Here is a 19,228-nt window from a genome sequence, read left to right on the forward strand (position 1 = left end):
TTGCTTATTATGTTGTCTAGATTCTAAGTGTTCAAGTCGTGTGTTTATCTGCTTCAGTGTTGTAACAAGTTCAGATTCCTCCTCTTTCTCATTCATGTCATTAGCAATGGCCTGTTTTGATGTTGCTTTCACCTTTGGTAGTTCATCCAGATTATGTTCTTTCTCAATCTTTCTCAAAGCTACACGCAAATGATCAAATGTCTTAAAGCGTTCCTTCTCATAGTGGCTAATATGCTTTATATCTGGTCTAAGTCCTTTCCAAAGCATGTCATGCATCATGGTATCTGCTTGTGGCTTACTGACTTTCCCTGAATGGATGGCTTTATCAAGTATTCCTTCCAAGCGACAACTCCATGCTGAAACATCCTCGGTTTCCTTCTGCTTTGCATTGTAGAAGTCACCCATGATAGTTTCTAGTTCATCTACATTGCCAAAAACGCTTTCCATCTTGCTCATGATCTCAGTTAATGATGCATCTGTTCCTAAACGCATTGCTACTAATCCTGCTTCCCCACGCAAAGCTCTACGTATGGCTTGGATAATAGCTTCCTCTGAGTGGATCTTATCCTTCATGAGTCCAAGTACTTCATATTTCCAAAGTTCGTATGTTGTTTCACCTCCTTTCTTTTCACCACTACCAGAGAAAAGGTTGATTGTAGGCGGCTGAGTATAATGGGATGACGTTGTTGTTGATGGTTCCTTCTTAATAGGTTGCGTCTGTTTTCCCATCTGTAGTGTTTCTAATGCGTAAGCCTCAATCCATTGTTGTAATGCCTCAGGTGTATCGGCCTTTGGTTTTATATTCATTTCCTTTAAGGTGTCGACAAGCTGTTGATATTCCTCATCGGCCATGATGTCAAAATATGAATGAATGTATAATAAGATATCCTATATCTACAAGAAATATAATAAATATTAGCACCTACAAAAAAAACAAAGTATCTACAATAAATAAAGAAAATATGAGTATCCTACAAGAAATAGCAAATGAATGTTAATCACCTACAATAAAGAATGTGATTAAATTCCTAAAATGAATATCAAATGTATATATTACGTACCTAAAATTAATATGATACTAGAATTAATTACCTACAATGAATAAGAAATAATATTAAATACCTTCAATGAATACAAGAATTTGTTAAGTACCTTCAATGAATACAAAAATTATATTAAGTACCTTCAATGAATACAAAGTAAAGATAATGAATAGCTGAAATCAATACAAATGTATTTGACAAACCTATATAAATCTATCTGGTAAATCTATATAAATTTATCTCATACTCAAAATTAGTCAAAGTGAAAACAAATATCTGGTAAGCATATCCTGAAACACAATGCAATATGATATAACTATATGTATCGCTAGCAATCTAATATATATACTATATGAACAGCACTGAAAATTAAAGTAAAGATTAGTTCAAGTCCAAATATGAAACAAAATATCAAAATCTGAAATTTAATAATAATTAATAGATCTGAAATATCAAAGTTAAGTATTAAATCTGGTACCAAGTAACTAAACAACTGTAAAAGAAGTTATGTGTAATGATTAAATACAAGTATCAAAATACAGGGAAAAAAATAAAGTCAACTATCTAATAGTAATCTGAAATTATAAAGTACAATTAATTCCAAAAAAAAAATAATAACCTAAGTACGATAAACACAATATGCAAAGAAAGACAACTCAATAATAGTGCAGATTATCTACCCTGATGAAAAGTAATAAATAAGTATACACAAGTATGAATATATATGAATATGACACAAGTACTATATATAAATAAATATGAACAAAACTAAAGTAAAGATTAGTTCATCAATAGATTAAAGTAAAGTAGATAGAATATAAAGTAAAGTTAAAGTACAAGTATAAGTATACGATAAACTAGCTCTTTTCTGTAAGAATACAACCAATACTATTTAAGTGTATATTATAATTATATGAATTCAATTAAACTCAATTATAAACCAAGTCAGGATTAATTACTACATATGTCCAATTGTATTACGCTACTCATTCATAGATTTATGAATGAACTACAATTTCTTACTATAATGTTTACATGTAATAATTGACATACAGGTAACTACTATTCACGAGACACAAACAATACATATACTGAACTAAAATTAAATAGACAAACACAGACAATACAGTTAACTAAAAATACATGTAACACTGATCTTACCATGTATATGGTACAAAGGTCTATCTCCTATTTGGAAACATCACCAGATTAATATAATGTGAGGATATTCTGGTCCTGTTAAAATACAAATATAACCTACATAAGTCTAATGAACTAACTATATCAGCATAGCATTTATATAAACAATAAGTAAAATGTTCAGCAAACATTACTTTGGACCTTTTATAATAATAAAATAACTGTACCAATACATGTATCATTAATATATCTTTGATATATTATTTCTCTGAGTTCATGGAAATACTTCTTTAAAATAAAATATCTATCATTCATGCACAATCATTCTGACTTATTCAAAATACATTTTCTCTCAGATTCAAACTAAAGGAATACTGTGCAAATATTAAAGACTTAGAAATATTAGTAACTGACCTGATTAATATGGAATAAGTGTCCAGAATATAAACTATATAACTATTTTAAATATGGCTGCTACATGTAAAGCTTTCTCTCAAGGTATATCAAAAAGAGTGGCAAAAAACTATGAACTCAATGACTGTGACCAATAGTAGACAAGATAATATGACACATGACTGACTGACTCATGAACCAGAAAAATAGAGTAGAACTGTACTAAGAAGAAATAAGAGAATAGAAGAATTGATGAACTCTTAATATACATATAATAAAGCTACTAATTAATATTAATTATTCTAAAAGAAAACAGATATTAATGCTAAACACTCTACCACATTTATATTTTTGGACGTACGTATGTCGGGGTTAAGGCTATTCCATTCAATAGTAGTGGATGGGAAAAAGGATTTTCTAGTTATGTCTTGTCTATAACCGGGTACTACATAATTATTACTGTTTCGCAAATCGTAGGTAGATACTTGACCAACAAGCGGGGGCATTAAATCACAGAGATGATCAGGGGCAGTCCCATTATGTAAAGAATAGAACATATTGAGCTTTCAGGACTTTCTTCTGTCCACAAGCAATTGCCAGCCAGTTTCAAAATCTATAGCTTCCCGACTAGAAAACACGGGCAACCTCCCTGCTTCTAACTGAACATGTTCTAAATTGTCGGCTTCTTGTTGAGTACAACCATCCCATAACTCACATGCATATTCCATAATGGGTCTTATAATAGTTAAATAAGATAATTTCTATTCAATATATATTTCAATTTTTTAAGAACATTTAATCTTGTGCTTGCACACTTTAAAATGTTTTCTATATGTGTATGGAATTTACCATTGGAATCAAAAGTAATCCCTAAGTGTTTATGACAGGAGACAAATTCTACTGATTGGTTTTGAAATCCTATTTCAATATCATCTGGGGAAGTACGGCAAGACCATACTGAAATTTGTTCTAAATCGCCATTTAAGACATCCTCTATAGTGTAAGGGTTATTGCTAGAATAAGAAAGAGATGTATCATCAGCAAACAATCGAGTTAGACTTGTCAAATTATCAGCTATGTCATTTACATAAATAAGAAATAGTAGGGGACCGAATACAGAGCCTTGCGGAACTCCTGCATTAGTATTACTAAAAGTTGAATAGGCATTTGAAACAAAAACGCTTTGTTTTCTATTTGAAATATAACTTTCAAACCATTTATACAGATTTCCATCAATACCTTACGCTTTTAGTTTTATTAAGAGGCCACTATGCCATACCCTATCAAAAGCTTTCGAGATAGCACATAATATAAGAGATGTTATACAGCGATCATCAAGTGACATGCATATCCTATAGTAAATTTCTATTAGCTGGTGAACGGTAGAATGACCTGGAATAAAACCTGATTGAAATTTGTATAATATTGTTTGCTATTAAGTGATTAAATACATTTTTGAACACAATTCTTTCAAAAACTTTACCCACTGCTGATAATAATGAGATTGGTCTATAATTGGAAATCAGTGATTTGTCTCCGGTGTTTTAGATTATTTACGTGTTTATGATTCGGTGGACACTTTTGACTTTTTGAAAATATATCTGTTAAAACTTAAATGTACGGAGCCCCTCAAGTGCCAAAGATGAAATTTAGAATATTTGTGCGCGCGACTTTAAATCTTGTGCGCGCGACTTTAAATCTTGTGCGCACAACTTTAAATCTTGTGCGCACAAATTTTAATCTTGTGCGCAACATTTTTAAACTTGTGCGCACAACTTTAAATTTTGAGCGCACAACTTTAAATTTTGAGCGCACAACTTTAAATTTTGAGCGCACAACTTTTAAACTTGTGTGAACAACTTTTAAACTCGTGTGCACACAACTTTTAATCTTGTGCACACAATTTTTAATCTTGTGCGCACAACTTTTTAAAACTTGTGCGCACAACTTTTTAAAACTTGTACGCACAACTTTTTATAACTAGTGCGCACAACTTTTAAAAACTTGTACGCACAACTTTTTATAACTTGTTCGCACAACTTTTTAAATCTTGTGCGCACAACTTTAAATCTTGAGCGCACAACTTTTAAACTTGAGCGCACAACTTTAAATCTTTAATGGTTCAATTGCAAGTTATATTTGAAGAAGCAATGTTTGGTTAGGTAAAACCGGATATTATGGATCATATCCTTTTAGTACCGGACTCCATGTGAGAATGAAGCTTTGTTATGTGCTTTGGAAAACTGTGCAGAGATCGACAAAATAAACCTTGCAGATTTTTTTGATAGCTACTCTTGTAAAAAATGGGAAAACCTGACAATTGCAACCTTTTACTCATAAAGGAAATTCCACATTAAGAACTAGTTCAGCAACAAAAGTACATTGTTCGGACTTGGGAACCTTGATCAATCCAACGAAACAACAACAGCTTTACAATACGGAAAAAGCGACTGAAAAGAACGTATTGGGAAGCCTTATATTTCTTGAAAACATTTCTTCTGCTGATAGAGATGCCATACAGTACTTGAGAAAGTACATCAAAGAAATAGTCCAGGCCAAATTAAAATTGTTTTTATGCTTTTGTACAGTGTCTGACTTAATATTAAAAGACCTAGCAGATATCCCATTCAGTTTGTTTTACAAGACGATCTTGTTCATGTGGGCAACTTTTGGAAGTAACAAAGAGCTACGAAAATTATCCCTCATTTAGAACAGAATTTAACGGTTTCTTATCGATGATATTTGGATAATGGACATCATTTAAAAATTGAAGTCTTGATGGATACATGTTTGCTTGCATATCAAAAGTTATTTTTTTATTTTTTTTTTATTTATGTTGATCATAATTAACTCTTTTTATTCATAGCCTAGTTAATTTGTACCAGAAACAGTTACACGTAGTTAAATTCATTATGTGAAGAAAATCATTAAAAAAACTACCCTCAACTTTGATGTATGTCTATAATGATACGAGACTATGTTAGGGTTTTTGATTGCATGATTACATGATAACAAGGGCATTTTGAAGCTGATTATTTTATCATAATGTGTTATTTTTAATGAACGATTGGTTGAGTTAATTCATTGGTGTGATAGTTTTATAACTCAAGGAAATGGTTTAATGACTACCAACGCACACCAATGAGTAATTATATGATTACAGACACACACCCCTACACAGAGATTCGATAAATCTACATCTGTGTAAAGTAGTTTGGGCGATAAGGATCAATTTTGGGGGCCTTTTATAGCTGACTATGCGGTATTAGCTTTGATCATTGTTGAAGACCGTACAGTGACTTATAGTTGTTAATTTCTGTGTCATTTGATCTCTTGTGGAGAGATGTCTCATTGGCAATCATACCACATCTTCTTTTTTATTATTAATGTGCTGGTTAGTTTTGTGAGCTAAGAAGGGTGCGTAGCTATTATATTCCGACAGTCCACAAGTCCGACTTCCCCATTTGTCAAACAGTCTATTTTTCCGACACCTCCTTTTATAGTCTACAGTAAAACAAAATGACCAAAAAGACTGTTTTTGGCTCATTAACCCCTTCTTGTTCTTCCAGAAATATTTTGACACGTAAACACATTGTGTCTATTTCATTTTTATCTTTAAATGAAAGTGAAGGAGAAGGAATATGCAGTAATGTCAAAAAGACAACATGCATCCCCTAGGAAACTAGACATCTGGAGTTCACACTTGATCTCCAATAAAGTTGGAAACCATTTACCATATGACGAGCCTTAAAACATCTCCTGCAAAATATACAAGTGGATAAATTGGCATACATAGCAATTAATCTGAAAAAATGTCGAGCAACAACATTATCTAAAGAGACAATCACATGTCAATAACCACAAATTTCTGACTTGGCACAGACGAAAATTATTTGCGGAAGAGTGAAAATAGTTTGTTCAAGGGTTTCATGTAAAAACAAAACAAACCAAAAAACGCACGAACACTCAGAAACAGTAGAAATTAACCGGAATGTACTAGTATTCAATTCCTCCAAAAGTACTCTAACATCAATTGATAGTACCGAAAGACAAGCAAACTCAATATTTACAATGAATGCTCGAAGTTCAGGACGCAAATACTGATAAAGTACTGCAAATTTAGAAATTATTGCGACGATTTTATTGTATTATAAATGCGAATAATGCAACAAGATGTTCGTCGCATTTATAAAAACTCGTATTTTGATTTTATCAGTAACTATTTCAAATAACATTTACTGAAATTGCAATAAAAATATTAACTGCAAATGTTGGATATGCACGCATTGATTTCTAAATTTCAGTTCTTAACAATAGATATAAGAACATGTGGTATATGGGTCAATGAGACAACTCTCCATTCAAGTCACAGTTTGTTAAAGTAAACCATTATAGACAAAGTACGGTCTTCAACACCGAGCCTTGGCTCACACCGAACAGCAAGCTTTAAAGGGCTCCAAAAATGACTAGTGTAAAACCATTCGAACGGGAAAATAAACGGTATAATCTATTAAAAAAAAATGAGAAACGAGAAACACTAATGAACCACATCAACAAGCGACAACTTCTGAACATCAGATTCCTGACTGAGGACAGGTCCAAGAAAATGCAGCGGGTTTACACGTTTAAATAGGTACCAACCTTGACCCTTATCTGAAACAATAGTGTAACATCACAACATAGAAAGACACACTATAAATGGCTGAACTCAATCAAAAGACATATTAACACTAGTGAACATACACTAAACTAATAAATTTGATATATGATACAATGTAAATACAAAATCAATAAAATAAAATAAGGGGTGAATAAATAAAGGCAACAGTAGTATACCACTGTGAGATGTTAAACAAGATAAAAAAAAAAACAATAACCTTGAACAAAAAGCCGCCATATATAATAATATACACAGGTAAATGAAAATAATTTTGTGGTAAGGTATACAAGCCGATATAACAATTGTGCATATATCAGTCGCAAAACTTTAATATTTATTTCGTATTCAGCATCAAAGACGATGACATTCTCTTAACGGCCTTTTTCATACAATACCTCATATATGCCAGTTTATATAGAGAACGTTACAGACATCTTCACATGCTTATTATTTATTTTTACAGATTTAACATGTTATATTAAAATTAAGGACTAAAAAAATATTATCTCGACATACGTTGTTATATATATATATATATATATATATGGACCTGCTAAATCAAAATATAAACTTCGGACTACGTTCTTTGCCGATATAGCTTCCAGCAGGTACATATAACAACGAATTGACCTCGTCAGAAGTCCATAATTGATAAGTAATTGATGGCATTAATATTTAAGGTCGAGGTTGAAGGCTGTTGATCATTATACAACAGATTAATATTTTTCAACATCAAAGGAAAAGGTAAAAGAAATGACACTGTCTGTGAAGCTTAATGCAAAATATATGCTGGTTCTAGAGACCTAGAGGATTTTAATAGCTTTTCTCCAATTAGAGCCTATTTCAATCTTAGGACTTCAACTGCTTGCAGCTCAGAAAAGATATAATTTATTCATAATATATATTCATATACTACGTGTATACTTCGTTTGAGATTCTACTTTGCGGGCTAGAGGTATAGGGGGAGGGTTGAGATATCACAAAACATGTTTAACCCCGCCGCATTTTTACGTTTGTCCCAAGTCAGGAGCCTCTGACCTTTGTTAGTCTTATATGGGATTTTAATTTTAGTTCATTTATATGTTTTGGAGTTTAGCGTGGCGTCCATTTTCACTGAAGTATTAAACAATTTTATTAAGGGGCCTGCTGAGGACCACCTCCGGGTGCGAGATTTTCTCGCTGCATTGAAGACCATTGGTGACCTTCGGCTGTTTTCTGCTCTTTGGTTAGGTTGTTGTCTCTTTGACATATTCCCCATTTCCATTCTCAATTTTAGTCATTCAAGATTTGACTGCATTATCAATGGTGGTTCTAAAGCATATTTTAAAGCTTTTTTTTTACATTAACGAATATTCTAAGCTTTTTACTCATAGATGCTGGTCCAGAAGATTACTAGGCATTGATTTATATAAATTTGAATATGTATGTTCTATTCATGCTTCATGCAAAACATGACTGCCTCATCATTGCTGGCTCGTGTGAAAATATTTTGCATTTGTCCAAAATAGAGTCTTCTATCCTTTTGATGTTTCGTGCAAAATATGACTACATTGCTACTGTTGGTTCATAAAAACAAGACTTTTAAAAAAGATCAAATTAAAGGTAATGTTAAACTTTGGACCCCAGTTGCTTGGACCCCTTCGAACCCGGACCTTCATTAATACAAACTTCTAACATCATGCTTTCTGATGAGTCAGATACTATGACTGCCTTAATTACTACTGCTTGTTCATAAGTTTTTTTAATTTTAAGTTAACCTCAAGTTCTTAGACCCCACAGGCCTATTGACCACCCCTAGAGAAAAAGCCACGAATTCCCTGCGATATACATTGTACCAAGGATCATCCCTAACAAGTTTGGTCCGAATTGGCCCAGTGGTTTCAGAGGAAAAAATTAAAATGTGAATTGGGGACGGGCGGACGACTGGCGCTTAGTTTAAACATATTTATTTATAGTGGATTGGAAAATAAGTTATTACAACTTATATTAATCCCTTTCCACTTTGCCGTTGAGTTTGCTGCTTTAGCCTGCTCTTTTTCGAAATCTACATGGTTGTCTTTTACGTGCAAGAGATCAGCCATTTATCGTACCCTTCCGACGGACTATCATCGTTTCTCAAGACCATACTCGCAAATGGTGTCTAGGGAGAGCCCAAAATTCTGTTCCTGAAATTTTCTCCCCGGAACGGGGATCGAACCAGGAACCTTTGTGTTAGTATTCCGATGCGCTAACCAATACACCACGGCTCTCACGACTGGCGCTTATTGATGACAATAGCTCACATGATCCTACGGCTAACAGCTTTAATATTCAAATAAGCTACAATGTCAGAAAATGTAGTATAATATGTCTATCCCTAGGATTTATTCCCAAAATAATATAAGTAAAAATCAGGTCCATCCTTTTTTTAATTAACTGGTAAATACAAGCAAGTATATATATATATATATATATGACTAACAGTTATGTTGACAGTTTAAAAAGTCAGGTTTACTAAAGTTGTGAGCACAAGTTTACAAAAGTTGTGCGCACAAAATTAAAAATTGTGCACATAAGATTAAAAGTTGTGTGCACAAGATTTAAAGTTATGCACACAAGTTTTAAAAAGTTGTGCACAAGTTTCTAAAAGTTGTGCGCACAAGTTTACAAAGGTTTTGCGCACAAGTTCAAAAAAGTTGTACACAAGTTTCTAAAAGTTGTGCGCACAAGTTTACAAAAGCAGTGCGGACAAGATTGAAAGTTGTGCGCACAAGATTAAAAAAGTTGTGCGGACATGTTCAAAAAAGTTGTGCGATCAAGTTTCTAAAAGTTGTGCGCACAAGATTTAAAGTCGCGCGCACAAATATTTTTAATTTCATCTTTGGCACTTAAGGGGCTCCGTTAAAATGAACCCTTGTTTTAATCAAATATACAAATATGCAAAATTATCTCGATATGTTAAATACCCATTGGTGGCCTTGTGTTGTTTTGTGTTCTTTGGTCGGGTTGTTGTCCCTTTTAAGTCATATGAAACGTCAAATTAAAACAAACATATGCATATGTATGGAACGCCATAGCTGTCTTATGTGGAACTATGATATTACGTTATGTTGTTTTACTATTACTTGATGATATTTTGTCTTTACTTCATATGGTTTTGACATTACGTAATGATGTTTCGATCTTACACAATATGGTTTCGTATTGACTTAATGTAGTTTTGTCATTACTCGATGTGGTTTCACCATTATCTAATGTGGTTGTGTCATTAGTCAATGAGGTTTTAACATTACTTGATGTGAATGTGACTTAACGTTATGTAGTTGTTTCATTACATGATGTGGTTTTGTTATTTCGTAATGATGATTTGCCTATTCTTTATATGGTTTTAACATTACGTAATGATAGTTCAAAATTTGACGATTTTACACTACATAATGTGTTCGTTTCATTCTTTGATGTGGTCTTGTCATTCTTTGATGTGGTTAATCCATTACTTGATGAGGTAAAACCAAGTGACAAATTCGGAAAACCCTGTTCTAATTTTAGATAGATTTCTATATGTCGTTTGTTTTATGAAGGGCGTAAAAGGGGGTATCTGCACGGAAGAACGTGAAATAAAATTGACATTTCACGATGAACGAATAATTAAAAATTTCTTGCACGTTGATCTTTTTATCGATTTCACGAAACACGGCGAAAACGAACCTTTTTCACGGCTGCACGTGAAATAAAAATGGCATCACATTGCACGAAAATAACCCTCTACCACAACTATCAATTCAGCTAGAGTTCGAGTGGTTGTTCAGAGTTATTTGGAAAAAAATGGGGAACGGCAGACAATAATAAGAAAAAGTACTATAACGTCTACAGTATTTCGGACATAATTGGGATATCCACAAACCACTTGGTCCTGCTGTTTTTTCCCCTTAGTTCTCAAATGGAAACAGTATTATAATAAATATGTAAAATATTCCGCGGAACCCTGTGTCTCGCCTGATATTGCTGCTGTCATTTTAAAAGCGTAATACTGACCGGCTGTATATTTATAGGTAAAAAAACAAATTTTTTTTTTTTTTTTCTGTAGAAGCTTTTTCTTGATATTGAGGGAAAACACCTATACTAGTTTTGAAGGAGGTTTACACATTTATTATGTCAAAACAGTTTAATTCGGTTATATTTAACTAAAAAAAGACTGTATGGTTCTCAACAATGAGCAAAACACGTACCCCGTAGTAAGCTATAAAAGGTCCGGAAATAGAAAAAAAAATGTAAAAACTAGAAAGCTAACGATCTAAACGATGGACACGCCGACGCCGCTGTTGACGTTTTGTTGTGTCCTACTGGCGCTACATTGGTGCCGCAGGCTCGACACAAATCAAAGACGTACTTTATTGTTAACACTAATTGAAAAAAAAAATTGGAATATCTGTTTCACATGTGAAGACGGATATGTTCTTGTTGTCGTTACCATAATACCGTCATCTTGTGCGCAACATTTTTAAACTTGTGCGCACAACTTTAAATTTTGAGCGCACAACTTTAAATTTTGAGCGCACAACTTTTAAACTTGTGTGCACAACTTTTAAACTCGTGTGCACACAACTTTCAATCTTGTGCACACAATTTTTAATCTTGTGCGCACAACTTTTTAAAACTTGTGCGCACAACTTTTTAAAACTTGTACGCACAGCTTTTTATAACTTGTGCGCACAACTTTTAAAAACTTGTACGCACAACTTTTTATAACTTGTTCGCACAACTTTTTAAATCTTGTGCGCACAACTTTAAATCTTGAGCGCACAACTTTTAAACTTGAGCGCACAACTTTTAAACTTGTGCACACAATTTTTAATCTTGTGCGCACACCTTTTTTAAACTTGTGCGCACAACTTTAAATCTTTTATGGTTCAATTGCAAGTTATATTTGAAGAAGCAATTTTTGGTTAGGTAAAACCGGATATTATGGATCATATCCTTTTAGTACCGTACTCCATGTGAGAATGAAGCTTTGTTATGTGCTTTGGAAAACTGTGCAGAGATCGACAAAATAAACCTTGCAAATGTTTTTGATAGCTACTCTTGTAAAAAATGGGAAAACCTGACAATTGCAACCTTTTACTCATAAAGGAAATTCCACATTAAGAACTAGTTCAGCAACAAAAGTACATTGTTCGGACTTGGGAACCTTGATCAATCCAACGAAACAACAACAGCTTTACAATACGGAAAAAACGACTGAAAAGAACGTATTTGGAAGCCTTATATTTCTTGAAAACATTTCTTCTGCTGATAGAGATGCCATACAGTACTTGAGAAAGTACATCAAAGAAATAGTCCAGGCCAAATTAAAATTGTTTTTATGCTTTTGTACAGTGTCTGACTTAATATTAAAAGACCTAGCAGATATCCCATTCAGTTTGTTTTACAAGACGATCTTGTTCATGTGGGTATCTTTTGGAAGTAACAAAGAGCTACGAAAATTATCCCTCATTTAGAACAGAATTTAACGGTTTCTTATCGATGATATTTGGATAATGGACATCATTTAAAAATTGAAGTCTTGATGGATACATGTTTGCTTGCATATCAAAAGTTATTTTTTTATTTTTTTTATTTATGTTGATCATAATTAACTCTTTTTATTCATAGCCTAGTTAATTTGTACCAGAAACAGTTACACGTAGTTAAATTCATTATGTGAAGAAAATCATTAAAAAAACTACCCTCAACTTTGATGTATGTCTATAATGATACGAGACTATGTTAGGGTTTTTGATTGCATGATTATATGATAACAAGGGCATTTTGAAGCTGATTATTTTATCATAATGTGTTATTTTTAATGAACGATTGGTTGAGTTAATTCATTGGTGTGATAGTTTTATAACTCAAGGAAATGGTTTAATGACTACCAACGCACACCAATGAGTAATTATATGATTACAGACACACACCCCTACACAGAGATTCGATAAATCTACATCTGTGTAAAGTAGTTTGGGCGATAAGGATCAATTTTGGGGGCCTTTTATAGCTGACTATGCGGTATTAGCTTTGATCATTGTTGAAGACCGTACAGTGACTTATAGTTGTTAATTTCTGTGTCATTTGATCTCTTGTGGAGAGATGTCTCATTGGCAATCATACCACATCTTCTTTTTTATTATTAATGTGCTGGTTAGTTTTGTGAGCTAAAAAGGGTGCGTAGCTATTATATTCCGACAGTCCACAAGTCCGACTTCCCCATTTGTCAAACAGTCTATTTTTCCGACACCTCCTTTTATAGTCTACAGTAAAAAAAAAATGACCAAAAAGACTGTTTTTGGCTCATTAACCCCTTCTTGTTCTTCCAGAAATATTTTGACACGTAAACACATTGTGTCTATTTCATTTTTATCTTTAAATGAAAGTGAAGGAGAAGGAATATGCAGTAATGTCAAAAAGACAACATGCATCCCCTAGGAAACTAGACATCTGGAGTTCACACTTGATCTCCAATAAAGTTGGAAACCATTTACCATATGACGAGCCTTAAAACATCTCCTGCAAAATATACAAGTGGATAAATTGGCATACATAGCAATTAATCTGAAAAAATGTCGAGCAACAACATTATCTAAAGAGACAATCACATGTCAATAACCACAAATTTCTGACTTGGCACAGACGAAAATTATTTGCGGAAGAGTGAAAATAGTTTGTTCAAAGGTTTCATGTAAAAACAAAACAAACCAAAAAACGCACGAACACTCAGAAACAGTAGAAATTAACCGGAATGTACTAGTATGCAATTCCTCCAAAAGTACTCTAACATCAATTGATAGTACCGAAAGACAAGCAAACTCAATATTAACAATTAATGCTCGAAGTTCAGGACGCAAATACTGATAAAGTACTGCAAATTTAGAAATTATTGCGACGATTTTATTGTATTATAAATGCGAATAATGCAACAAGATGTTCGTCGCATTTATAAAAACTCGTATTTTGATTTTATCAGTAACTATTTCAAATAACATTTACTGAAATTGCAATAAAAATATTAACTGCAAATGTTGGATAGTTATCAAGGAATCGCAAAAAAAAAAATGCACGCATTGATTTCTAAATTTCAGTTCTTAACAATAGATATAAGAACATGTGGCATATGGGTCAATGAGACAACTCTCCATTCAAGTCGCAGTTTGTTAAAGTAAACCATTATAGACAAAGTACGGTCTTCAACACCGAGCCTTGGCTCACACCGAACAGCAAGCGTTAAAGGGCTCCAAAAATGACTAGTGTAAAACCATTCGAACGGGAAAATAAACGGTATAATCTATTAAAAAAAAACGAGAAACGAGAAACACTAATGAACCACATCAACAAGCGACAACTTCTGAACATCAGATTCCTGACTGAGGACAGGTCCAAGAAAATGCAGCGGGTTTACACGTTTAAATAGGTACCAACCTTGACCCTTATCTGAAACAATAGTGTAACATCACAACATAGAAAGACACACTATAAATGGCTGAACTCAATCAAAAGACATATTAACACTAGTGAACATACACTAAACTAATAAATTTGATATATGATACAATGTAAATACAAAATCAATAAAATAAAATAAGGGGTGAATAAATAAAGGCAACAGTAGTATACCACTGTGAGATGTTAAACAAGATAAAAAAAAAACAATAACCTTGAACAAAAAGCCGCCATATATAATAATATACACAGGTAAATGAAAATAATTTTGTGGTAAGGTATACAAGCCGATATAACAATTGTGCATATATCAGTCGCAAAACTTTAATATTTATTTCGTATTCATCAAAGACGATGACATTCTCTTAACGGCCTTTTTCATACAATGCCTCATATATGCCAGTTTATATAGAGAACGTTACAGACATCTTCACATGCTTATTATTTATTTTTACAGATTTAACATGTAATATTAAAATTAAGGACTAAAAAAATATTATCTCGACATACGTTGTTATATATATGTATATATATATGGACCTGCTAAATCAAAATATAAACTTCGGACTACGTTCTTTGCCGATATAGCTTCCAGCAGGTACATATAACAACGAATTGACCTCGTCAGAAGTCCATAATTGATAAGTAATTGATGGCATTAATATTTAAGGTCGAGGTTGAAGGCTGTTGATCATTATACAACAGATTAATATTTTTCAACATCAAAGGAAAAGGTAAAAGAAATGACACTGTCTGTGAAGCTTAATGCAAAATATATGCTGGTTCTAGAGACCTAGAGGATTTTAATAGCTTTTCTCCAATTAGAGCCTATTTCAATCTTAGGACTTCAACTGCTTGCAGCTCATAAAAGATATAATGTATTCATAATATATATTCATATACTACGTATCTTCTTCGTTTGAGATTCTACTTTGCGGGCTAGAGGTATAGGGGGAGGGTTGAGATATCACAAAACATGTTTAACCCCGCCGCATTTTTACGTTTGTCCCAAGTCAGGAGCCTCTGACCTTTGTTAGTCTTATATGGGATTTTAATTTTAGTTCATTTATATGTTTTGGAGTTTAGCGTGGCGTCCATTTTCACTGAAGTATTAAACAATTTTATTAAGGGGCCTGCTGAGGACCACCTCCGGGTGCGAGATTTTCTCGCTGCATTGAAGACCATTGATGACCTTCGGCTGTTTTCTGCTCTTTGGTTAGGTTGTTGTCTCTTTGACATATTCCCCATTTCCATTCTCAATTTTAGTCATTCAAGATTTGACTGCATTATCAATGGTGGTTCTAAAGCATATTTTTAAAGCTTTTTTTTTTACATTAACGAGTATTCTAAGCTTTTTACTCATAGATGCTGGTCCAGAAGATTACTAGGCATTGATTTATATAAATTTGAATATGTATGTTCTATTCATGCTTCATGCAAAACATGACTGCCTCATCATTGCTGGCTCGTGTGAAAATATTTTGCATTTGTCCAAAATAGAGTCTTCTATCCTTTTGATGTTTCGTGCAAAATATGACTACATTGCTACTGTTGGTTCATAAAAACAAGACTTTTAAAAAAAATCAAATTAAAGGTAATGTTAAACTTTGGACCCCAGTTGCTTGGACCCCTTCGAACCCGGACCTTCATTAATACAAACTTCTAACATCATGCTTTCTGATGAGTCAGATACTATGACTGCCTTAATTACTACTGCTTGTTCATAAGTTTTTTTTAATTTTAAGTTAACCTCAAGTTCTTAGACCCCACAGGCCTATTGACCACCCCTAGAGAAAAAGCCACGAATTCCCTGCTATATACATTGTACCAAGGATCATCCCTAACAAGTTTGGTCCGAATTGGCCCAGTGGTTTCAGAGGAAAAAATTAAAATGTGAATTGGGGACGGGCGGACGACTGGCGCTTAGTTTAAACATATTTATTTATAGTGGATTGGAAAATAAGTTATTACAACTTATATTAATCCCTTTCCACTTTGCCGTTGGGTTTGCTGCTTTAGCCTGCTCTTTTTCGAAATCTACATGGTTGTCTTTTACGTGCAAGAGATCAGCCATTTATCGTACCCTTCCGACGGACTATCATCGTTTCTCAAGACCATACTCGCAAATGGTGTCTAGGGAGAGCCCAAAATTCTGTTCCTGAAATTTTCTCCCCGGAACGGGGATCGAACCAGGAACCTTTGTGTTAGTATTCCGATGCGCTAACCAATACACCACGGCTCTCACGACTGGCGCTTATTGATGACAATAGCTCACATGATCCTACGGCTAACAGCTTTAATATTCAAATAAGCTACAATGTCAGAAAATGTAGTATAATATGTCTATCCCTATGATTTATTCCCAAAATAATATAAGTAAAAATCAGGTCCATCCTTTTTTTAATTAACTGGTAAATACAAGCAAGTATATATATATATATATATATTACTAACAGTTATGTGGACAGTTTAAAAAGTCAGGTTTACTAAAGTTGTGAGCACAAGTTAACAAAAGTTGTGCGCACAAAATTAAAAATTGTGCACATAAGATTAAAAGTTGTGTGCACAAGATTTAAAGTTATGCACACAAGTTTTAAAAAGTTGTGCACAAGTTTCTAAAAGTTGTGCGCACAAGTTTACAAAGGTTTTGCGCACAAGTTCAAAAAAGTTGTACACAAGTTTTTAAAAGTTGTGCGCACAAGTTTACAAAAGCAGTGCGGACAAGATTGAAAGTTGTGCGCACAAGATTAAAAAAGTTGTGCGGACAAGTTCAAAAAAGTTGTGCGAACAAGTTTCTAAAAGTTGTGCGCACAAGATTTAAAGTCGCGCGCACAAATATTTTTAATTTCATCTTTGGCACTTAAGGGGCTCCGTTAAAATGAACCCTTGTTTAATCAAATATACAAATATGCAAAATTATCTCGATATGTTAAATACCCATTGGTGGCCTTGTGTTGTTTTGTGTTCTTTGGTCGGGTTGTTGTCCCTTTTAAGTCATATGAAACGTCAAATTAAAACAAACATATGCATATGTATGGAACGCCATAGCTGTCTTATGTGGAACTATGATATTACGTTATGTTGTTTACTATTACTTGATGATATTTTGTCTTTACTTCATATGGTTTTGACATTACGTAATGATGTTTCGATCTTACACAATATGGTTTCGTATTGACTTAATGTAGTTTTGTCATTACTCGATGTGGTTTCACCATTATCTAATGTGGTTGTGTCATTAGTCAATGAGGTTTTAACATTACTTGATGTGAATGTGACTTAACGTTATGTAGTTGTTTCATTACATGATGTGGTTTTGTTATTTCGTAATGATGATTTGCCTATTCTTTATATGGTTTTAACATTACGTAATGATATTTCAAAATTTGACGATTTTACACTACATAATGTGTTCGTTTCATTCTTTGATGTGGTCTTGTCATTCTTTGATGTGGTTAACCCATTACTTGATGAGGTAAAACCAAGTGACAAATTCGGAAAACCCTGTTCTAATTTTAGATAGATTTCTATATGTCGTTTGTTTTATGAAGGGCGTAAAAGGGGGTATCTGCACGGAAGAACGTGAAATAAAATTGACATTTCACGATGAACGAACAATTAAAAATTTCTTGCACGTTGATCTTTTTATCGATTTCACGAAACACGGCGAAAACGAACCTTTTTCACGGCTGCACGTGAAATAAAAATGGCATCACATTGCACGAAAATAACCCTCTACCACAACTATCAATTCAGCTAGAGTTCGAGTGGTTGTTCAGAGTTATTTGGAAAAAAATGGGGAACGGCAGACAATAATAAGAAAAAGTACTATAACGTCTACAGTATTTCGGACATAATTGGGATATCCACAAACCACTTGGTCCTGCTGTTTTTTCCCCTTAGTTCTCAAATGGAAACAGTATTATAATAAATATGTAAAATATTCCGCGGAACCCTGTGTCTCGCCTGATATTGCTGCTGTCATTTTAAAAGCGTAATACTGACCGGCTGTATATTTATAGGTAAAAAAACAAAATTTTTTTTCTGTAGAAGCTTTTTCTTGATATTGAAGGAAAACACCTATACTAGTTTTGAAGGAGGTTTACAAATTTATTATGTCAAAACAGTTTAATTCGGTAATATTTAACTAAAAAAAAGACTGTATGGTTCTCAACAATGAGCAAAACACGTACCCCGTAGTAAGCTATAAAAGGTCCGGAAATAGAAAAAAAATGTAAAAACTAGAAAGCTAACGATCTAAACGATGGACACGCCGACGCCGCTGTCGACGGTTTGTTGTGTCCCACTGGCGCTACATTGGTGCCGCAAGCTCGACACAAATCAAAGACGTACTTTATTGTTAACACTAATTGAAAAAAAAATTGGAATATCTGTTTCACATGTGAAGACGGATATGTTCTTGTTGTCGTTACCATAATACCGTCATCTTTTTCCCGAAAGTGAACTACCAAATAAAACCAAATCACTGTGTTTGTACTTTTACAAATAACACGACGGTTGCCACATGTTGAGCAGA

At 33.5% G+C, this 19,228-nt stretch overlaps 2 protein-coding genes across 2 annotated transcripts in view; one reads left to right on the forward strand and one right to left on the reverse strand.

Moving 5' to 3' along the window:
• LOC139517357 (plasminogen-like) overlaps window positions 1–19,228 on the forward strand; it is a 193,024-nt gene that overhangs the window by 113,720 nt on the left and 60,076 nt on the right. The gene's annotated exons all lie outside the window — the stretch shown is intronic.
• Window positions 3,143–19,228, reverse strand: part of LOC139520724 (uncharacterized) — a 31,773-nt gene continuing 15,687 nt past the window's right edge. The window contains exons 7-8 of the mRNA XM_071313623.1: window positions 3,856–3,968; window positions 3,143–3,337 (exon numbers count right to left, since the gene is read on the reverse strand). Of these exons, the coding sequence (XP_071169724.1) occupies window positions 3,143–3,337; window positions 3,856–3,968 (308 nt within the window). The remainder of the gene's footprint in view (window positions 3,338–3,855; window positions 3,969–19,228) is intronic.

This window comes from Mytilus edulis, chromosome 1, assembly GCF_963676685.1.
Source record: "Mytilus edulis chromosome 1, xbMytEdul2.2, whole genome shotgun sequence".
NCBI classification, from domain to species: domain Eukaryota; kingdom Metazoa; phylum Mollusca; class Bivalvia; order Mytilida; family Mytilidae; genus Mytilus; species Mytilus edulis.